This window comes from Marmota flaviventris, chromosome 4 (genome assembly GCF_047511675.1).
Source record: "Marmota flaviventris isolate mMarFla1 chromosome 4, mMarFla1.hap1, whole genome shotgun sequence".
NCBI classification, from domain to species: Eukaryota; Metazoa; Chordata; class Mammalia; order Rodentia; family Sciuridae; genus Marmota; species Marmota flaviventris.
This window is the reverse complement of record NC_092501.1, coordinates 11,337,811-11,361,740: the sequence shown is the minus strand read 5'-3', so window position 1 is coordinate 11,361,740 and position 23,930 is coordinate 11,337,811. Positions and strand designations below refer to the sequence as shown.

Sequence of the window (23,930 nt, the reverse complement as noted above, 5' to 3'; positions counted from 1 at the left end):
GCACACATACAGCTCAAGCCTCTATCCAGGCTTGTTATCCCATGCACACTCCCCACAAGAAAAAAAAATTAATCAAAAATAAAAGTCACAACTTTGTGTACTATTTAAACTGAATATCCAATTATAAATTGGTACATCAAACTGTCTAAATAAGATGTTTTAGCAATCTTGTTAAAAAAATTCTTGGGCAAAATATATCTAATTTTTAAAAACACCCCAAGATTTTTAAAAAACACTTGTGCTATACAACTTATAGGAACCTTGAAACTGTTTTACAGGTTTTAATCAAGGTATTTACATACCAAATAATGTATAAGCAAAGAACGAAAATCTAATTTCCAGTGACATTTTAGAATGTACTAATCCATCAAAGATTCATATTGAATTAAAATTAAGGCCTTTTCTGTGTAATAATTTGTGTCATTTTAATTTTACATAGATAGCCAACCTTGGAAATGTCAGTCTTTAACATTCTTATCAATCCACTGCATTCAATGCAGTGGAGTATGTTAAGTGTTACTTCAAATAATTACATTGCTGCTACTTCTATGTTGAAGCATGCTTTTTAAACACTGTATTCAATATTTACAATGTATATCATTTAAACTTCATGTAAAAGCACAAGTATGACTGTCTGACTTTAATACAAACACCATACTTGGAATTTCTCCCCAAAACGAAATGTAATATACTACAGTTTTAATAACACTTTCTGAAGTTTTAAAAATATGTCTTAATGAGGACCAACCAACATTTGCTCAAGGAACTCAGACAACGCTGTTCCTTATTTAGGTTGCAAAATTTCAGTCTGGCTTCAGTTTCTTTTAGGCATAAAGTAAATATTCCTCCAAAGCGACTCCAAAATCATGCATTTCTTCTGAATATCACACTTTTTTCTGCTGACTTCAAATGTGGTCCACCTCAGGGTAGGGGAGGGGAGTATCAGGATTCAGGATGAAATTATGTGATTCCCAGTTTTTCAAGATCCTCCCTTTTTTGCTCGTTTAAAAACACAGTGAGTTAAAATACTGAACAATAAGATAAAAATGGAATAGTATCTAAGAATCAAAATGTATTTACCCATTTCTCTTATTATATCAAAATTTGTAGTCAGAATTGTCTTTATTGACTTTATTTTAGTTTTTGTACACAAAGAAAAATCATGTTCATATCCATCATGAACAAAAACTTAAAAAGGCAGAACTAGAAGACATGTGTCCTTCACCAAAGCAAAGCTGTGCTAAAGGTTCCAAACATTTCAATTTTTAAAATAAATATTTTCATTTTCCGATGTCTACTTTCATGTCTTCAGAGTGTCACAGGAAATCGAAGCCTATCATGAATTACAATTTTGTTTAGAGTCCCAGCTCACTGTGTTTGGTAACTTGCCATACCATATCCAGCTTGGTTAGGAGGAGGTATTACAGGGGGAGGAGCTTGTCCTTGGGGAGGCTGAGCACCAAATCCACCCATCCAAGCAGCAGAAGGTGATTGACTTGGAAGAAAAAAAAAAAATCTTCAGCAAACACAAGACAAAAAAAAAAAAAAAAAAAAAATCATCTATACATTTATAGAAAAATTAAGCAGTCCAATCACAGAATAAACAACTAGAAGAAATCAACAACCTACATTATTAAATAGATCAAAGAAATAAATGCTACAAGTAGAGGCTGGGGTTGTGGCTCAGTGGTAGCTTGCTCACCTAGCATGCATGAGGCACTGGGTTCAATCCTCAGCACCACATAAATGTAAAATAAAGATATCATGCCTACCTAAAACTAAAAAATAAATATTTAAAATAAATAAATAAATGCTACATGTATAGAATGTACATCCCACTGTTTAAGTTGTTAGGACACCATAATTAAGCACGTCTCGCAAGAGTGATTTTTTAAAAAAATGCATATATGATCTACGAATTTATAAGAAAATTTAAAAACTCAAGTTCAAGTTGGAAAGAGTCTCAAAAGAAGGAACCAGTAAAAGTAAAGGTCTGGGCTGGCCTGGGGGAAAAACTTGGGAGAACCAACCCACTCTATCAACAACAATAAAATGTAAGATATTTTATATCACATTATTTGAAGGATTTCTCACACATGCCAAATGGCATAAAATCATCAAACTTCCAAATTTATCTAGAAAAAAATCTTTTATACATACAAAAATAGACAAATAAAAGTATCATTGGAAATGTTAAGTCAAATTTTACCATCTGCTTACAAAGACAGGTTATACTAATAGGTTACCCCTAACCTCCCTTTCCATCTAGGTAAAGAGAAGTAATTTTTTAACATTATAAATCACATTTCAGTACATTTATTTCTATGTTTATAATCCAAATACCTCAATATACACAGTTTAAATAGATCATCCCTAGAAAAATACATTTTTAAATTTCTTTTGTCAGAACTATATTCTGTGTCTACAATGGAAAAACCCAAACAACTTACTCTACTCCAAATCCTTGTTGATTCCATGGTTGTCCATACACTCCATAAGGCGGTACTTGCCACCCATTTGCCATATACTGTCCATACTGTTGTGGGTTTCCATATACTTGGCTCCACTGGCCCCACTGACTATAATCGACCTAGAAAAAAGCAAATTATTGTTTTAAGAAACAAGTAAGAAACACCGTATTTGAAGAAAGAGTGGGAGACAAGGAAGAGAAAAACTAAGTAAGCACCCTTATGTGAATAGGACTCTGTTATTTATCATTGTCTAAGTTTATTGGGGTGGTGACACCTGTGAAAAGAAAGTATTAAGATTCAGTTAATACCGCAAAATCAATTTTGAAATAGCATTAATACAATCAACTGAAAGTAGATATATGCTTTATTTTATTTACTGTTTATTTTAGTTTCCAAAGCTTGTATTGTAGATATATAAGATGGAACCTTAAAAAGTACTATGAAAAATCCAATTACCTGTTGGAAGTTTTTAGTCATATCAGGAGATTCTTTACCCCAATAGCATTTAACCACATGTCCTTCAATCGTAGTACCATTCACTGAAACAATGGCATGGGCTGCACTTTCATGGGTTGAAAATCTAAGAGAAAAAAAAAAATCATGTTTGTCTTATTTTTTTTTTAAGAACTTAATACAGAAACTCATTAGTTCATTACTATAAATTGGTATTTCCCTTAAATTACATCATGTAGTTAGAAGTTCTATATTGTAAAGAAATACTAAAATAAAAACCTGATTCCTTGACAGGGTCAAATAACACAAGTGTAGGAGTAAATCAAATATAAGATTAATAATGATATTACAAATAGACTATTACCTGACAAATGAATAGCCTTTCTCTGGAAAAACTCTTATTTCCATAATCTGTCCAAATGGTGAAAATGTTTGTCTCATAAGCTGATCTATAAAACATATGAATATAATATTTAGGGTTCTTATACATCATAAAATTCATACTAATAGGGCTGGGGTTGTGGCTCTGTGGTAGAACGTTTGCCTAGCATGTGTGAGGCACTGGGTTCAATTCTCAGCACCATGTATAAATAAATAAAGGTCCACTGATAACTAAAAAGTATTTTAAAAATTCATACTAATAATAATGAAGCCCCACAAAGAAAGTGACTAGGAAAGCAAACATTGTACCTGTTAACCCAGAAGCAATTCCTCCACAGTACACAGTACAATTTTTTGGACTTGACTGGTTTACTACATCTTCAAATCTCAACTGCTTAGTGTTATCTACATGCAGAAAGAAAAGAAAAATACTGACTGCTATACAATGTTATAAAATTATTTTCTGGCCTGTGGGTGTAGCTCAGAGCATTTGCCTAACGTGCAAAGTCTTGGGTTCGATGACTAGCACCACACACATAGTCTTACTAATTATTTATATACTGTTAAGATACACCTCAGGAAGAAGAAAATATAATTTTTTCTCAATGTTATGATTTGATTGTAAAATCAGGTGGTTCACATCTTCACAAAATACATCAAATCTCAATTGTTTTTGATAATAAAATTCAAGACAAAATAAGTCTTCCCATACAATTTAAATATTAAGAAATTAAATCTTATATAGAAATAAGTGGTTTGTGAATAATCCATAATCTTAACATATGTGACAGACATAGCTTACTTTCTTGTGTACTTTTAGGTGCTGGTGGTTTACGTGTGGCCCAATTGGTTCTGATTTGCCGGCCACCCAACCACTGACCTCCCATATGCACAATTGCATTTTCTGCATCCTATGGGGGGGAAAAAAAAAGAGAGAGAGAGAGAGAGAGCAATCACAAACAAAACGGAATGGTATATAAGGCCAGTAATAAATAAAAGTTGGCACTGCTGGATTCACTAAATTTCAACAGTAAATTAACTCACTAAACAATTAACAAGAAAATAATTTGAACTTGAATTAATCATAAAGCTATTTTAATTTGTTGATTGCAGATTATGAAAATAGCATTTAAGTTGATGTAAAGGAACATTTATCATAATTGAAATATGAAAAAAATCATAATCCTACTGATTACCCAAAATTAAGGTTTAGTTCCTCAAATACACACATTTTAATAAAAACAAATCCCATAAGACAAAGTAATCAAATATCTTAATTTTATTGTTGATTTATAATGTAATATTTACTGAAGAAAATTTAAAAACACAAACATTAGTCTAAATTGCCTACCCCTCAAAATCTACAATGTATTCTATTAGTATGAGTTATGACTATGACATGAGATTTAAAATATTTTAAGATGGAAGACTTTTAAATTATGACTTATAATGCTAAAAAATGTATCAACAAAAAATAAGTTTAGGGTGAGGGATTATAGCTCAGCAGTACAATGCCTGACTATTACGCAAGCCATGAGTTCAACTCCTAGCACCACACACACACAAAAAAGCTTAGGTTATCCAAATTAATATGAACCTGAGATTAATCTATGCAAAGATAGAATATAACTGGTAATTTTATCATACCCCTTCAATAAAATGTAGGTAATTTAAGTTGTTGAAACCGAACTAAACTCTATTTTATTACTGAATATTATAATAAATGCAAATGCTTAGGTACTTTGGTACATCATCTTTCTTAAAAAAAGTCATTCAAGAAAAATTGCTTAAATTTTCAGTTCAATAACATACCAGTTATAAAAGTATGGATAATTTCAAATAAAGAATGAAAACTGAGATCATGATTAAGACTGAATATAATCTGGGCACAGTAGCGCATGTCTGGAAACCCTGGGACTTGGGAGAATCAAGAATCAATGAAGGAGAATCATCAAATTTAAGGCTGGCCTCAGCAACTCAGTGAGACCCTCACCAACACCGAGAGTCTGACCCAAAATAAAAATTAAAAAAGACCTGGGTTCAATCCCCAGGACTCTCCCGCACTCCCCACACCCTGACAAAAAAATAAGACTCAATATAATTTATTTTCCCCCTCCAAATTTCCATATTAGTTCACTTGTCCTAGTCTTACGCTTGATTTATAACACATTTTACCTTCATTAATGCACAAGTGCAAGTTTAATAATTGTCCTTAGAGTGTAATCACCCTATCTCAGCTATTTACTTTCAGGTTTATGAAAGAATGAATTATATTCTACTATTAACACACACAAAAAAAATTTATGTTGAGGTTGGATTTGTAGTTAATAACCAAGCACTTTCAAATTTCAGCTACTGTGTATTAACTAGTGATTAAATCTAGAATTAAAGAATTTAAACTGGGTGCTGGGGTTTGGCTCAGTGGTAGCGTGCCAGCCTAGCATACAGGAGGGCACTGGGTTCGAACCTTAGCATCACATAAAAATAAACAAAGTTATGTCCCTCTATTGCTAAAAACATATATATATTTTAAATTTAAATTGGGTTGAAAGAACGTACCAGTTTGTTATAAAAAGATACAAAACCATAGCCTTTGGATTTTCCAGTTGCCATGTCTTTAACTACCCGGGCATCCCTGTGAAAAGAAGCACAGCTAAATGAGGGAAGTAAGAGTCACCCTCAAAATAAAAACTAAAAGGAACCACACACACTGTATTGTGAGCATTTTTTAAAATAAAATTCCAGTTAGCCCTAATTAACTACAGCCATTCCTGAACTCTCCCTAATGCTTCTTTACCTGTTAGAAAAAAGCAGTAGGACAAAAACATGTAATAAACATGCAACCTAATCAAATAGCCTGTGCTTTCTAAACTAAATGCTCAAATTTGAAGCTTAATAGGAACAATAGTTTCCTTTTCTAATATTCTATTTGCTAGTGTCCTCTAAGATTTACTGATTCTATAAATTACTGTAACAATGCTAACTACTTTACCATGCAATCTCTAAATAGTTAAATGTCTTCTGCCTAGTGATACAAAATATATGAAATATTAAAAAATTGAAAAAGAGGAAAAAATAGGAATTAAAAAGGCATACATGGCCTGTTAACAGATTTCTTTATTTTTCTTGGTCAATTCTCTATCATCATTTTGGAGTTTGGGCAGCTGTAAATTTTGAAAAATTGACATTTTCAGAAATTTAAGAAAGGAGAATAAAAAACTAACAACAATGCTAAGCACACCAGTACGAAAACAACAAATTTACACAGAAATTTTAGTGAGTAAGTTAAAATGATTGGAAATATAGAACTCCACTGAATATAGAATGTTAAAATGTAAATACTAAAATATGTATATATAAATAATGTATAATAAGAATAAATAGAAATGAGAAAAAAAATCTACAACTGAGTTCCAGTGTGCACAGTTCCTTGCAGTTAGCCTTCAAGATCCTGTCCATTCTTATGAGCAATTCTGCAAAATAACCAGAATGCTATTACTTTTAATTGTGACTTGGACTTTAGAAAACTGCAGGTCTCAGGTATAAATAAAGATTGAAAAACAGCAACCTGTTATTTTTATACTGATTTTTAAAACAGTACTACTTACCACATTTAGATTAAAAAGCAAAGCAAATATCAAAATAGAAAATTAAGAATTAAATCTTTCCTTCAAATAAATTAAATCTACAGAACAACAAATTATACAAAGAAAAAAGTTGTTGTTCTTAATTGAAACACGTTTCTGTAAAGTAGTACTAAAACGTTTAATTTACATCTACAGGAAATATATCAAATACACTGATTTTAATTAGAAAGACAAACGGTGATAAATACTTTATACAACTTATAACCATTTTTAATTTTCCAATACAGTTATCAAGTAACAGTAAAATTTGAGCATAAATTTTGTTAAAAATCAAACCATATTTGTCCCCTTACTAGCAGAATCAAATATCACTAACAAAAAACATCTATTAATTAGTCCCACATTATAATTCAGACATGAAACATTAATACTGTAATAGTACTACTTTTTACTTATACCTAAGATATCAAAACACATTTATCATCACATTTAAACATGAACATTTTCAATTTTACCAATATACCCAAAGATTTAACTACTTCCCCCACTTATCAATTCCTCCAATAAAAGTGTAACACAGTATAATCACATTTGCTTTTTGTTAACCCATTTTTCTTAACATTTGACAAAAAGTTGGACTTTGTAAGTTTTACCACCTAAACATGTGCTTCAAAGATAACAAACAGAATCACTTAAATTTTTAAAACATATTATACACAGGATTATATGAAAACAAGACCCCAAAACATTGAAATGACAGCAACATTTGCAACAACATCTACTCAAAAAACAAAACCAAAAAAAGAAAATCAAAAAGCAAAAGAAAAGTACACTAACTAGAGAAAGAAAATCTTATTTCCAATACAAGTTAATCATATACAATTTTGCCTATCACTGTTGAGTGTAGTACTGATTATGATACTTACGATATTTTACCAAAGGGGGCAAATGCTGATTTGATATCTTCTGTTGTAATTTCTGGACTCAAATCCCCAACAAATACATGGAAGTGATCTGAAATCAGAGCATTTGGTAATCAAATACTTAAGAAGTCAGCTACTAAACCTTTTTTAGGCAACACTAAGGAGGAAAAAAAACCCTAGTTAAGCTGGTAATGCTGCCAGGAAAATTTCAGAACTCTTCCACAGTAAACGCAGCAGGAGTACTTACTGGAAGTATCTTTTTTCTGGCTACTTGGTGTTGTTGCCCAGTTTACTTTGACCTCCTAAAAATAAAGATTATATTTAATACAATTATTAAGCATGTCATTATGCATTTATAACACTTACCACTTAATAAACCATTTATCAAGCGGATTATTTTTGTAAAAGCACTAGGCTGAATAAAGCAAAACCATCAATCAGCAGTTCAATATCTGTTTAAAAACTTGCTAAGAAAGAATATAAACATGCAAATATATGTACTCATAAGGCGTCACCATTCTATTACCTTACCTTTCCCAAAATTTTTCTCCCATTCATAGCAGCTAATGCAGCAGCTGCATCTCTGTGTTCATAAAATTCCACAAAGCAATATGGGTCATTGCTTGTATGCTGCAAAACAGAAAATCCAACAGAAGAGTTGACCCTTCTGCTATCGGGTTGCTGAGAAGAAAATCCAGGAAAAAACATTACTGATAGCTAGGAATGTACAAAGTGAGATTGCAAAAGCTTATGAAAGCCTAACGCTTAAAAAAAAAAAAAAAAAAGATTTACAGCTAAACCTCACTTTGTGCCTCACAGCACTACTGTACTAAACAGAAAGCAGTATGGAATCATAACCTTGAGAATTAAACTAAAATATAGAATTCTAGTGAAGTATGTTAAATATGAAATAGATTAGGCCAAACCAAACCTCAAACTCAGATTTGATGAGGATCACTCTTTATCATTGCTCTCCTCTTCCAAAAATTATTTTGAAATGATTATATTCTACTAATGTATCATAATCTTTCCCAAACTGTATTCTAGTACTATAAAAAGATACAGAATTGAACTAACTTTATAAGCTTTATTTCCTGATCAAAACCAGGACTGGTACCACAAATAAGAAGTGTTTTTGTATTACTACTGAGACTGGATTATATGTATTCCTTTTTTGGATAAGAATAACAATAGAAAAATGCAATCCTTCAAAACAGTCTAATGTACTGGAGATTCTATATACTTTAAATGTGGTCTTCCAAAGTCCAAAAAATACACTAGCGAACTAGAAAATAACTGCTAAAAATGTGACTGAATAAAATATTCCAATAGTCCAGGAGAGTAATGGGGTATACTCAGTGGTAGTGTACTAGCCTAGCATGTACCAGGCTCTGAATTTGACCCCCATACTGCAAAAAAAAAAAAAAAAAGTGGTGGTGAGGAGAATCCAGGATAAAGCTATATATATATTCTGTCATCACAAAAACACCAATATATAAAAATCTTTGTTAAATATATGCTTGATAGTAGTTGGCAAATACATATTTATAAAGAGGGTGAGAAAGTAGTGCTAACAACAAAAATAAATTTTTATAACATGCAGTCTATATTAGACAGTAGCACAACTGTACAAAAATTTTTTTAATATAAGATTAAAAACATTCACTCTTCAATGTGAAATGCCCTAAAAATATATTTAAAATGTGAAATTGTGGGCTGACCTACAAGGAATAAAAATACCAGATAAAATAAAGACCTTTAAAACAACCACTGTTTATCATTCCAGGAGCGTTTTAGAAGAAAAATCCCAAATAAGATGTCTACAGGATGGAGTTGTAGATTGGTGGTAGAGTGCTCACCTAGCATGTGTGAGGCCCTGGGTTCAATCCTCAGCAACACATATAAATAAATAAAAATTAGAAAAAAAATAAGATGTCTAAACAATAGTGACAAAGCAACCAGAGGCAATTATTTTTTAACATTTATGTTTTAGTTGTAGGAGAACACAATACTTTTATTTTATTTTTATGTGGTGCTAAGGATTGAACCCAGTGCCTCATGCATGCTAGGCAAGCGTTCTTCCTCTGAGCCCAACCCCAGCACGCAGAGGCAATTTTTTGAGGCAAAAAAAAAGTAGGATCATTATCATTGACAAGAAAACTATGGGCTCTCACACAAGATCTTACTGTCACAGACATGTGAACACTGTTCTTTAGAAGTAGAGAAAGGAAATGGGGGGAAAGACTCCAAATAGAAACACACACTTAAGTTCCTCTTGTGAAAAGAGTTAATATTTATCAGAAACATTTTCTGATGGATTTAAAAGTAAATTAAAAAATTAAAGTTGTGCTGGTCCATTTTTCCTTCTATTCCTCAGCCCTGATGGTCTCTAAAGAAAATACTTAATATTTATGGCAAAATATATGCGGGTCCAATGGTAGAACTATGAAAAAAATTAAACAGGCTTTAAGAAACTAGTGTATTACATGCACACTAATATCAAATTTACTTAACTAGTAGTAAGCCAGATCCCTGTATGTATATACTGGACAAGAAATGGTTCATGTCCTGGTCAGGACAGCAAGAAACTTCATCACACTACTCAGAACTATATGCATTTTAAAACTTCAATTTTTTACTTCTGGAATTTTCCATTTAATATTTTTGGACTGAGGTTGACCACAGCCAAAACTGAGGGAAAAAAAAAATCACAGATAAGAGAAAAAACTGTACACACGTATTTAAATAGTCACATCACATATATGCTCGTATCGTGCTGCATTTCATCTAAAGCACAACTGATTTTTTTTTTTAAGTCAAATCCTAAGTGTCAGAGGTGTTAAAATTATTGAATGTTTGGGGCTGGGGATATAGCTCAGTTGGTAGAGTGCTTGCCTAGCATGCACAAGGCTCTGGGTTCGATCCCCAGCACCACCAAACACACACACACACACACACACTTACACACACACACACACACACACATATATATATATATATATATATATATATATATATATATATATAATGTTTGCCTTAGAATGTAGAATAGATTTTATTTTATTATATAGGGAAAGCTAGAATCTATAATATCTACAGTTAAAAAATCATAAAATTAAGGGGGAAAAAGATTTTTCATATACTGGAAAAAAATTATGAAGGGAAAATAAATGCCTAGATGAAGATTCTGTATTATAGTCCATGCCCTTTATAAGCTTCCCATTTATACCACCACCACCAAGTGACACTCTAATCTTCAGTTAGGTCCTTACCTTAATTAGTGTTGTCACCTATTTTTGTTGGATGACATAAATGTCAAGACAGAAATATGAGGTTTTATATTTACAAGTTCAAATCTAGGAGTTCTAGAATATGGATAAAATTTCGAATTTCAAATCATTTCAACCCTCAAATGGTTATGTATACATATAGAATTTTCAAAAATATTTTTAAAACATTTATCAAATGCTTCTCAAAAATTTTCTAGACTCTACTTTCTCATATCCCATTCTCCTAAATCCCCTCCTATAAGCTTCCAACCCAAGCATGTCACTGAGATTACCTCACCAATGACTCTGTCACCTCTACAACCCCTTTTCTGTTTTCATCTTGACTTCCAGACAGAATTCAAAATAGCCGACCACTACCTTCCCCTTCCTCTAAACATTCTCTTCTCTTCAACCTACCATACACTCAGTTTTCCTGTTTCCTCAGTGGAGGATCTTTCTGAAGGTAGTTCTTCCTTAACTCAAAGTCGGAATGTAACTCTAAATGCTGAGCTGTTCCAGGCTCCAGGGCTCAGACCTTAATCCTTTTACTCTTCTCTGCTATCAATTAGTCCCATAGATTCAAATACTGCTGCAAGCTTCAACACTCGTCTCTCCAGAGTTCCAAATTAGTTAATCCAACTGCCCATATACAGTGATCATTTAGATATCTAATACATAAATTTAACACAACCAAAATAGAATGCTTAATTCCCAAACCTGTGCCCTGCTCAGTCATCCCTATTTTGGTAAACAGCATTACCACCCACATAATCGTACTAACAAGAATCTTAGGGTCTTTCCTAATTTCTTCCTTTCCCTTATATCCCACAGCCAATCCAGTTCTATTAATTCTATCTTCAAAATATATTCCAAACTTTATCTACCCCTATTTTTATCCATCATATTCTAAAGCACAAGAACCTATCACTTCTCACCTAGACTAGTAAACCCAGTTGGTTTCTTTCCTTCTTTTGCTTCCTGCGATCCTTCTCTATACCACAGTGTCTACACAGAGTAATCTTAAAAATGCCAATCAGAGCACTTCATCCCCCTATTAAAACCCCTCCAAAGGTCTGCCACTGCAACCTAAACTCTGTCATGGCCCATACCGCCCTGTGTGATTCTGAATCCTGCTTACCTTATTAGATTCGTTTCCCACCACTTATCCTCCATCACTCACCAGACTGCAGCCATCTGGTCTTTGGTTCCACAAACACAAGCTCATTACCAACTCGAGGCTTTTTTTTTTTTAAATAATATTTTTTTAGTTGTTGATAGACCTTTATTTTATTTATTTAAAGTTGGTGCTGAGAATGGAACCCAGTGCCTCACACATGCCAGGCAAGTGTGCTACCTCTGAGCCACAGCACAGCCCCACCCCCAAACTCGAGGCCTTTTGAATTTGCTTTTCCTCTGCCTCCAGCTCTTACTGTAGACAGGCACCATCTTGTTTGTTATTACTGTCTCAGCTCAAAGAGATGACATCTTCCCTCACCTACCTATCCTACATAGCACCAACCCTCCAATCATCACAGAACTGTTTTATTCTCATCATGACTCTTATCCCTATTTGCCTGGGAACCTCCTTTCTCTGCCTCTCCATTATATGCCCAGTGCCTTGAAGAGTGCCTAGTGCAATGTAGACATTTTATTTATGAAAAGATGAATGAATAAAGTCAGGAAAGAAAGAAGGAAAATATACCAGCACAGATTAATAACTATAGTGAGTTAAGAAAGATAAAAAAAACCAGTGCACTTTACAGGTTTTTAACAGATCCCCATCTCAGGATAAAACACCGACTCCTTATCACAGCTTCTGATGTCTTACAACTAACTCCATTTTAAACTCCAACCATGCTACTATTGAATACAGGTTTCTAATAAAAAACAGACTTGTATTTTCCCCCCTTTATCCTCTTATAAGCATTCCTGTTCTGTCTACCAGCCCAGACCAACATTCTTCTAATTAGAACTGCTTCTTCCCCAAATTCCTTTCTGGTCAGTTTCTATTATATTTTTAGGTTTCAGCCTGTATACTAATATCTTCAAGAAGCCTCCCTGATTTCGAACCACACTGCATACATTATTATTTTATATTCTAAGTACCCGTTAACTTCTCTATTTCCCTACTAAGCTGTGAAGTACTAAAGGTCTTGGAATTGTCTTATTCACTACTGTATCCTTTGTACTTACCGCAGTATCTGGTACATAATAGTCAAAAAACATGTTGATGAACAAACAAAAAGACAGGAAGAAAAGAATAACTAAAATGTGAATCATTGGGTATCACTACAGTCAACTGAATCCAGCGCCTGCACATGCCCAGCCTCAACAAATTATTCTAACAATTTAAATGCCTAACTACTTAAGTTGTGTGATCATTAATATTTACTAAAAATGCACATGACACATGTTGCTTTACTATGCACATAATAACCTAATATTCTTTCACATACACCAATTCCTGAACTTTAAATGAATGCTACCTGAATTATTAACATTCTAATTGGAATTATACGATATACCATCAAGTTTTTCACCATTCTGAGATAAGCTGTTTACAAGTAAAATCACTTAGAGATAACTACATCACAAAGAATGACTGTGTTAGAATAAGAGCACAGAAACTTTGCCCTTTCAAGACTCCATTCCAAGTCTCATTTACCAGCCAAATCAAATAAGTCACTGATCTCTCCACCAGAATAACCTGAGGCTTAAAATAAATTTTAAAAAATGATACTAATCAACCAATAAATTTCAAAATGTTCAACATCATACTAACTGAGAGCACATATAATTGGGAAGATCTTACCTCTGTTATCATTTTACAGCTTTTACAGGGTCCGATCTGACTGAATAACTGAAGAATAAGGACTTCTGTCACATCTCTGGAGAGGTTACCTACGTATCTGAATGAGAAAAAATATATATATTATCAGCAATTTACCTTTAGCTCTGGCTCTGTGTTATCATTTAATTTATCACCTTTTTTTTCAACTTAACTTCTTGTGTCTTCAGTAAAAATTTCAAAGTAAGCCTGATCCTATCAAAGTAAGATTAACCCTTATTAAGGAAAACAATTGTTCCTTTCCCACTAAAATTCAAAGATGTTGTAAAGAACAAATCAATATGATCTTATATATGAATACATATGCCCAAAGGCATATATATTATTCTATACCCTATATATCATTTTCTTATTCTAACCAGTCTCATGATGACAATTTCTATCAAAATAATTCATAGCATAGACATAATATGACAAATACTAAAACAACTTATCATAAAAAGTTATTAGAGATACAGTGGGTTTATTTAAAAATGCCAACCACGGCAATTACATGAACAAAGAACAGAGATGAATAAAGTTACAGCAAAACACATAAAGAATGGAGGAGTTTTGTTTTAGTGTTGGCTAAATAAGACTGTTTGCAAATGGTATGTCTTCATTGCTTTGTTTTAGGAGAATAAGGTAAAATAAGATTTTTCTGGTCAAAAATGCATCTGAGATGGGTGTGAGGACACACGCCTGTAAAATCAGCTGCTCAGGAAGCTTAGGGAGGAAGATCGCAAGTTCAAGGCCAGCCCCGGCAAATTAGCAAGACCCTGTGTCAAAATAAAATAAAAAGAGCTGGGGATGTAGCTCAATGGTAGAGCATTTGCCTAGCATGCACAAACCACTGGGTTTAATCCCCAGTAATTACACACACGCAAGCGCACACACACACACACACACAAATAAGTAAATAAAGCAGAATCAACAAAAAATGCATTTTTATGCAGGTAACAAATAAAGCAAACATAAAAGACTTCTTTGAAATTCAGAGAAAAATTGAGACCAATTCAGATATACTGTTGACTATAGATATTTAAATATTTGGGTTTTTTTCCCAGATTACAGATTAAACATACACATTTTGTATAAATTTTTTTTAAATAAAGAAAAATCACTACTTTACCACCAAGAGATGCCACTTTGATTTATGTTTTGCACACTGATTCAATTATGTCAGTATACTGTCAAACTTTTGAATATTTCTGGTACTCAGCAAATAGTTCCTAAAACTTACTTCTGTCATGAACAAACCTCATAAACTAAAAAGTACTTGTAAAATTTAACATAGTTTCTTCTGGAAGGTAAATGGATATAAGTTTTATTTTCCTAACCATAATATATAACATCTGGAAACTTGAGTACTGAGACCAAAAGAAGCTTTGCAACATAGTTGCCACATTAAATACATAACTGCTTTAAGATGGAATATACTAAAAGGGAAAAACAGATTTGAGAAAGCTAAGATTAAGAATTTCACCCTAGGGGTTGGGATTGTGGCTCAGAGTTACAGTGCTCGCCTAGCATGGGTTCAATCCTCAGCACCACATAAAATAAATAAAGGCATTATGTTGTGTCCATCTACACCTAAAAAAATAAATATTAAAAAAAAAAAAAAAGAATTTCACCCTAATGGGTACTAATAACCGTAGGACATATGTTCTAAAACTGAAATATAAGTCCTATATTACTTAAATAGAAAATCAAAACAGTTGACAAATTGGTTTTGGTCCAGTATGCCATTTTTTCCTTATTATTAAAAGTGTAGGCCAATGCAATGACTTATTTTTTCCACCAATAGTGAAAGATTAAAGAATTCTGAGTTAGCCAGAGACAACTGCCTCCTTTTTTTTTTTTTTTTTTTTTAAACTCACAGGGATTTGTGAGCCTGTATCCATGGAATAATTTTTCTTTCCTTTTTTTTAAACACAGGAGATGTATCTATAAGAAAAATGAACAAGTGATGCTAATATTCTAAATTCTATGTTCATCTAACCTAAAGGGCTAGTTAATTTATTTCTAAAAGAGCTGGCCATGGTGACACACGCCTGTAATCTCAGCAACTCAGGAGGCTGATGCAGGAGGATCACAAGTTCCAGGACAGCCTCATCAACTTATGAGACCCCATCTCAAAACAAAAAAGCAGAAAACTAAATTACAAAAAGTAACATAAAAGGCCTTCCATAACAACATGTAGAACATCTTAATTTACCAGGATAAAAAGAACATAATTCACTATATAATTTCCCCCAAATTTCAGACTGCTTTTTCTTTTACTCAGAATTATATAATTCATGTATTTACATATGCCTTCATGCATAATACTTAATAGAGGCACAATTTGTAGCTTTTAAAACACTTTACTATACTGCTTAAGTACCTTTACATTATCATGAAATAACCTGTCCTGAAATAAATACTAATAAAAATAAGACAAATTTCAATTGTTAACCTAGTAAGCATCATCTTTTGGTAGTTTACTGAAAATCTGTTTTTATTTTCAAATGACAGCCTCTATATTTCACTTTCTTTCTGCTTTGATTATGAAGTAGTCAACATATTCTAAAATTTCAAGTTTTTTTTTAAAATATATAATTCTACTTGAAGAACCTATACAAAATAATAAAACAACAAAAAAGACAAATGATTTGAGTTCTTATAGTGAGAGGTCAATTCAAAAGAGAGAACACTTAAGAAATTCCAAAATGTTTTTTATCTCACTGAAAAAAAAAAAAAAAAAAAAAAGGCATACCTGACACTCTATTTTGTCTTCTAAGAACAGGAAATGAAGTATTAAAAACTGAAAATGATACCTTTATCCTAACATTAGGGTTAAAATCCAATTTGAGACCAGAGACTTGGCAGTTTCACAGTAGGCAGAAGTTCACACTGCCAAACTACTTCATATGTCCAACTGGGCAGAATTTTAAGTTAAAGAACATCATGACTTACAGGAGACTAATGATAGTTTTCAACACTGAATGTGCTCTCTCTGCAAAGAGTAGCCCTACCAAGGCTAAAATTACCAGCAGTTTTACACAAAATACTATGGTCATATTTCCATAAAACTAACATTTTTGCTTTTGTTCTTGACAAGTTCCTATACAAGAGATTTTGCAACAATACCCTTTAATAGACAGCTAATGAATGTTCAGTTTGTCAGTACTGTGGAAGGAGGTCAGAAGGAGGAAAGGTGCAGGTGGTACCATTGAATTGACCATCTATCTATAAGGGACGGACACACACACACACACACACACACACTTAAAAAAAATACAGCAACAATAAAATCTATGATTAAATTGAATGAAGGGCTTGATTACAGCCACAATTTAGCCAAATCCATGGTATAGCTACTCAGTTTTATAACTAGATTTTATAGTATTTCCTTCTGCTGTGTTCTTAGATGTTCATATTATACTCTAAATCATAGATTTCCCTATTTTTGAGTGAGTATCAGGAAGAACCAATAGCCTCAAAGGATGGCATTATATAACATGATTATTATTATCCCAGAACCACAATTCCTATTGATTTTGGTACATCAAATAGCTGAGTAAAATAAACTATAGTGTAACACTAATGTAATTTAGTGTCATATTGTAGATTCAGATATACCATGGATCAAATCACTGTACTATAAAAATACACACAAGCCTGCAACTTATGTCCTAAAGGCTTGTCCACTTTCAAACACCAGTATTACACAGCATGATCTTGTTTATTTTTTTAAGATCACAAGTTAGCCAATACATAATATCCCAAAATAAATGTCAAATGAGAATGAAAAAACAGTCCTTTAAAGCAACTATATGATAAACAGAACTTTAAGCTCAACATCAAAGCAATTCTATACCATTTAAATACCATCAAATAAATTAGTAATACTGTAGGTAATGAATATTTAAAGACCTACCTAGGCTATAAACACCATATTGTTTTCTGAAGATAGAACCATATGTCTTAGCTTGTGTGTGTCTGCAGGAAAAAAACCTCACTAGTAACACACAGGCATTTTAAGGAAAACAGCTTAAGATAAGTTTTGTTAAGAGTACATTCTTTAAAAACATACTAGCCACTTGAAAAGCTCATCCATAGATCACAAGGCAAAACATAGGATCTCCATAAACTAACAAAACCAAACCTTACTAGATAACAACCTCTAAAATCATGTTCAGTTTCCATTACATTATTTGTATCTAAAAGAGCCCTTTCAGAAATATATAAAATGTATACTTTTTAAAAATTATTATGCATTAATTTTATTAAATGCTTGCAAAAATCTGAATTGTGAAACATTTGATTTTATCTCAAGATTTTACATTTGAAGGTTTTAATATATATATTATATATACACACACACACAAATCAACTGCACAAAGTATGACAATAATGTCTGCCTATAATTTAAATCAATCAGGACTATTAAGAAGGGACTTAAAACTGATTTAATGAGAGAAATATAATCATTGTAAAATGTTTATTAAGTACCTCTTACGTTCCCAGCAGTGAACTAAGTGCTTAAGGGGTAAGACCTAGGAAGATGTAGCAGTCCTTATCTTAAACAATAAAAACCTTCCCATGGAGGAAAAGTGGGAGAAGGAAAAAGGAAGAATAAAGGAGAGTTGTAAACATGTACTACATTGAGAAATAACAGAGCTTAGATTTTTTATTTACTCCTATGTATACATGTCACATTTTTAGATAAATATAATAAACACAGACAACTTAAGTATGTTTCAGAGGAAGGACAAGAGACTGGAAAAGGTAGTGGTAGGAAGTAACAAAGAATTAGCTTATTAGATTACTGGAGAAGGTACAATAGAAATGAAAACAAGGCAGATGCATAGATAACTATATGAATGAAAGATACTGAAAAAGTACATTATTTAGAAGGACAAAACCAGGAATTCCTCTTCTTGGGAACAAATGATACAATTAAATGAGACATTAACCATAAGAAATTATCAATTATTCAATAGTTATTATGATGCGATGATGATATTTCAGATACAATATAACTGTTATCTTCCTTAAATACATGATAGTCCCTAAATCTAACTTTCCCAGATGTTAACTACCAAGCTTTGGCTTCAACAGATGTTGAGGACAAATTTCAAGTTTGTCCTAATTCTGTTTTCTGGGAAGATGGGCAAAAAATGGAAGACAACACAAAAAAGTTCTACTGAGCAAGCCTTTCATTCAAGTAGTAGATGTGCTTAAATTGGCCTTAAATTCCCAAAACAGGATGACAAGTACTTTAGAGTAAGACACTAAAAGAAATAGGAACAAAAAGAAAATACAGGCGAAAAAAAATCAAGTTTGAACACAGAAGTCTACCTTCTTTAGGGAGTGTATACTTTTTTTGGTAGGAGTGAAGTTTTGAGAAGCTAATCAACCTCCTGAGTGTCCATCTACCTTCATCTATTCCCCAAAAAGTACTTTCCCCAGCAGATAACCCAGCCAAGTGAACTCTGATCATATCAATATCAGGCACAGGCAAGGGAAACAAAGCAGAGATTGGACTCCCTGTAACTCAGGGTAGGAGAACTGGGCCTCAGAGGCTGGGAATGCCAAAGGTGCGCAATTTAAACACTGAATTAGAAATAACTCAGACTAAAAATAAAAATTTTAAAAAAAGATACAAGAGAAGAAAAAGAGTGCCACGCTATTCAGAAAGAAATGTAATTGCTGAGTCATCACTCTTCATTGGAAAAGGAAGGAAAAATCGAATTAGGTGGTTGGAAGATGAAATCCATTCATTAGATTGGGCTTTGGGCAAAATGCAACAGCAAGACCAAAGAAGCGCCCCCAAAACACGCATCGTATAGCGAACGAAGACATTATTCTATCTGATTCTGATGATTTCGACACACCGATTAGGAGGCGGCAACACCAAACAGCAAAAAAGAGTGTAACAACTGGTTGTCAGTTTGGCGCAGGGCGCGCTCAAAGTAAACTTCGCTCTCCGAGAAGGGAGCGATGCTGCAGCGGCCAGAGGCATTCCGCCTGCACTTCAAAAGTAGCGGGCGCTGGGCGGGTGTTTCTGACAGCGTGGGCGGGGGCACGTGGGGCAGAAAGAGACAAGGGGCTCCCGTGGCTGAAGAGTGTCTGGCTTCCTCCGAGAGCCGAGTTCGGGCAAAGAGACGGGGGCGCCTCAAGCCCGGGACATGGAGGGCGTGAGCGCTAATTCCTCCGGGCCCGCAAGGGATGCAGCGACGGTCCCACCCCCAGTCCCACCCCCACCAGGCCCAGCCCCCGTGGGGACCGGCAGCTCCCGGCCCAGCCCAGGGCCCCCAAGCACAGGGGGAGCAGAAGCTCTCTCGGGCCTGACAGCCTCAGCGGATGCAGAAGCCAGGCCTAGGAAAGGTGCGCGAAGAAGGGCGCGAGAGGAAAAGGTCGGGACAAGCCTCAGACCCCAGGAAGTGACTGCGTTTGGGGGCAGGGAGGGCTTCCTTCCCTAGGAAAAGGGGACACATGAGGAATGCACTTAGCGTCCACGCCGCCCCAGCCAGGGAGCCGCCGAGAGTCCCGGCTTCGGCCCCCTGTCTCCTGCTCCCTCCCTTAGCGTCCCGCGGTGCCCGGGCCTCTAGGCTCCCGGCACCCCCGGTCTCGGGTACTCACAGAGTCCGGGGCTGTCCGTCGTCTTCCATCATGGTGGGTGCGACGGAGCGATCCCGGGACAAGGGGGAGGGCAGGGTTGGGGAGGGGAGGGGGTGGGGAGGAAGGGGAGGGGGGCTCCGGGCACCGGCTGGGGACAGAGGAAAAGGCACCGAACCCTGCTCTAGGGCTTTCTCCCCCCAGCCCGCTCCGGACACTGCGCTCCAACCAGGAGGAGCAGAAGGAGGAGGAGGATGAACAAAATGGCCGCCGCCACCAGCCAGGCAGGAAACGGGGCAGGGCGCAGGCGCAGCCCGCCAGGTCACCGCTCAGGCCAGCCGCGACGGCCTGCCCCGGGAGAGCTGAGGGGGGCAGAAAGCCAGGCCGCCGAGCAAGCCCTGTGCCGGTTCACGACGACCCCGTTGTCGCCGAGAGCCTGTCTGCTGGCCGTCCGACCGAACCCCAGCCAGTTCCAGCAGAGATCGGGCAAAAAGAGAAACGTCGTGAAGTGAAGTCTCTGGGAATCGCGGTCCTGGGAAGGAGCGAGGGAAGCACTTTCCAGGAGACTTCTGGGAACTGGAGTCCGAAGGAGACCCCGCGCCGCGCCGGGACGCGCAGTAGAGACTTCTGGGTAGTGTAGTCGTACGTGAGGGCGTGCGGCCACCAGGAAGTCGGCGTGCCGGGAGGGGAGGGAAGAGAACAAGCGACGGTAAAACGCGGGCCGGCCGAGTGGGAGAGTCGCTGTCCTGGAAGTGAACTACAAGTCCCAGCGTGCCTCGCGCCGGGGGCGGCTTCAGGTCCGCTCCAGGCATCTTAAGGCCCTTCTGTTGGCCGGGCGTCAGCGTCGGCTCCGCCTCCGTCCTGGCCAAGAGCGGTTTCTTCAACTGCGGCCCAGGCGTTGCGCCGGCTCCGCGTGTTGTCAGAGCTATCAGGCCCTGCCGGCCTTCCTCTGGAGGCAGAACGGCTGGCCCGCGGTCATCAACCGCCAACTCGCGCCTGGCCCGAGAGAGGCTGGCCTGGCGGGCACCTGGCGGGACTCGACGGACCGTGGGCTCCCCAGGGGCCGGTCGCGTCTTTGGGGCGCCTTTTCCCGCAGATAGGAATTCCTAGCCGAGATAGTCTGGTAGGTTGCTGTATGTTTCGGAGGGCTGCCTACCTTTCATATCTCGTCGGGTTAGCGGGTGAGACGAGCAACCGTCCATTTGAATGACTTGCCCTCCTTCCCCCCGTATTTAATCGTAGAAGTAAAAGTCTTTTAACAGAAATGCATAGATTTAAGGTTGTGTTTACAGACATCAGCCATGTGGGGAAGGAAGTCTTGCTTGAAGAAGTGGAAAGCCACGTTCAAATTAGCTCTGCAGCCCCCCCCCCCCCCCACACACACACACCAGTTCTCTGTATGCTTCTTTACCTCCTCAGCACCGACAGGAAAAAGCACACAATTTGTAGCTGCTCTTGTGGATGAGTGAAGGGTGGAGATGAAGAGAGGACTTGTCTCTTGCCTGACCTGACAGTTCTCAGTTAACAGAGTTGTTTCTGAAGACCTCTGCAGGTACCATCGGATCCTAATCTTGTAGGCACCATCAACCATGCAGCAACGCATGGTACTGTCAATTGGTGGGGAGGGAGATTTTAACCTGGAGGACTTCATAGAACGGTTGACAGAGGAGTCGAGCCCCATAAGACTCAATGGGAATAGCTAAAGGGTTCAGAGGCCAGCATCTATGGGTAAAATGTCTGGGTCTAGGGGTGGGAGTGTTGGCAACAATGTGGAGTTGGTCTTCAATGCTAGAGATTTAAGCCTGGGCCTGTAGAACCATGTTGTCAAGGATCTATGCCATGCTGAGGAATTGGAGTTTTATCTTCCAAGCAGTGAGGAACCATTGAAAAGTTGAAGCTATTTATTTTTTAACTTGGACTTAGGTACAGAATTGGATTAATCATAATCCAATTCACTGACAGTGCCTAGCCCAGTGTATTAGTTTTCTGTTGCCACTATAACAAATTAGTGTAAATTTAGAGACTTAAAACAACATGAATTTATTATCTGAATTCTGGAGGTTACAAGCCCAAGTTCAGTTTCACTGGGTTAAAATCAAGATGTTGACAGGGCTGGTTTGTCTTTTCCAGTTTCTAAAGACTGCCTGATTTTTTGACTCTTAGCCCCTTTCTCCATCTTCAAAAACTGTTGCATATCTTCTCTCCTTCAATGCTGTCTTTCTGGCTGGTCCTCCTGCCTCCTTTTCTTACTTTCAATGATTTTAGGTGATTACTTTGACCAGGATAATCTCTGCATCTGAAGATCCTCAATCGAATCTGCAAAGTCCCCTTTTATATACAAAGCATTCAGCTTGGAGCAGTGGCACACATCTGTGATCCCAGTGACTCAGGAGGCCGAGCAGGAGAATCACAATTTTGAGGCCAGCCTCAGCAACTTTTTTTGGGGGGAAAGGGTACCAGGGGTCGAATTCAGGGGCACTCGACCACTGAGCCACATCCCCAGTTCTATTTTGTATTTTATTTAGAGACAGGGTCTCACTGAGTTCCTTAGCACCTCACTAAGTTCCTTAGGCTGGCTTTGAACTCCCAATCCTCCTGTCTCAGCCTCTTGAGACATTGGGATTATAGGCATGTGCCACTGCGCCTGGCAACTTTTTTTTTTTTAATGTTATCCTTTATCTATATATCTATTATACATTTTATGGTGCTGGGAACTAAGTCCAGAGCCTTGCACATGCTAGGCAAGTGTATCACTGAGCTACATCTCCAGCCCAGAACTCAGCAACTAAGTGAGACCCTATATCAAAATCAAAAGGGCTGGGGATGTAGCTCAAGATGAAGCATCTCTGGATTCAATCCTCAGTACAAAACAAAACAAAAAAACCAAAACATTCATATGTTCTAGGGATTAGGACATAGACACCTCAGTGGGCAATATCAGTTTACTTATTGCTAATTTAGGAACTTAATGTAATAGCTGCAAATCTTAAAAAGTCATCACAGCAATTTACATCTAAATGTATGGTATGTGTCACACACAGTACTTATTTATCCCCCTCACCTTGGGTAACCATCATCCTGTGTACTTGTTTGTTTATTTATTGCAGTACTTCAGAATGTGCCCCAAAACACTCTACCACTGAGTTATAATCCCAGCTTTTTTTTTTTTTTATTTTTATTTTTTAATTTTGAGACAAGGGGCTGGGGATGTGGCTCAAGTGGTAGCGTGCTCGCCTGGCATGAGTGAGGCACTGGGTTCGATTCTCAGCACCACATAAAAATAAAAATAAAGATATTGGGTCCACCTTAAACTAAAAAATAAAATATTAAAAAAAATAAATAAAAATTTTTTTGAGACAAGATCTTGCTAAATTTTGAGGCTGGCCTTGAACTTGAAATCCTCCTGTTTCAAC

At 36.2% G+C, this 23,930-nt stretch overlaps 1 protein-coding gene and 1 non-coding gene across 8 annotated transcripts; one reads left to right on the top strand and one right to left on the bottom strand.

Annotated features, from left to right (window-relative positions):
• Positions 1-1,116: 1,116 nt before the first annotated feature.
• Positions 1,117-21,116, bottom strand: Tial1 (TIA1 cytotoxic granule associated RNA binding protein like 1). Of its 7 annotated transcripts, none has more exons than XM_027930054.2 (12): positions 20,542-21,096; positions 13,897-13,993; positions 8,347-8,496; positions 8,063-8,117; positions 7,819-7,906; positions 5,865-5,940; positions 4,108-4,216; positions 3,615-3,710; positions 3,289-3,373; positions 2,928-3,051; positions 2,451-2,590; positions 1,117-1,495 (listed from the first exon to the last, which is right to left on the bottom strand). In XM_027930054.2, the coding sequence occupies exons 1-12, from the start codon at positions 20,571-20,573 to the stop codon at positions 1,369-1,371; spliced, it is 1,179 nt and encodes a 392-aa protein (XP_027785855.1). In that variant the 5' UTR covers positions 20,574-21,096; the 3' UTR covers positions 1,117-1,368. The 7 variants fall into 7 exon arrangements, with proteins under 7 accessions (XP_027785855.1, XP_027785856.1, XP_071466953.1 ...); XM_027930055.2 differs by having other exon boundaries at positions 8,347-8,445; positions 20,542-21,094; XM_071610852.1 differs by lacking the exon at positions 20,542-21,096 and adding an exon at positions 17,834-17,850.
• Trnaa-agc (transfer RNA alanine (anticodon AGC)) lies at positions 10,680-10,752 on the top strand. Its single transcript has one exon. It is a non-coding gene; the product is annotated as a tRNA-Ala (tRNA).
• Positions 21,117-23,930: the final 2,814 nt, after the last annotated feature.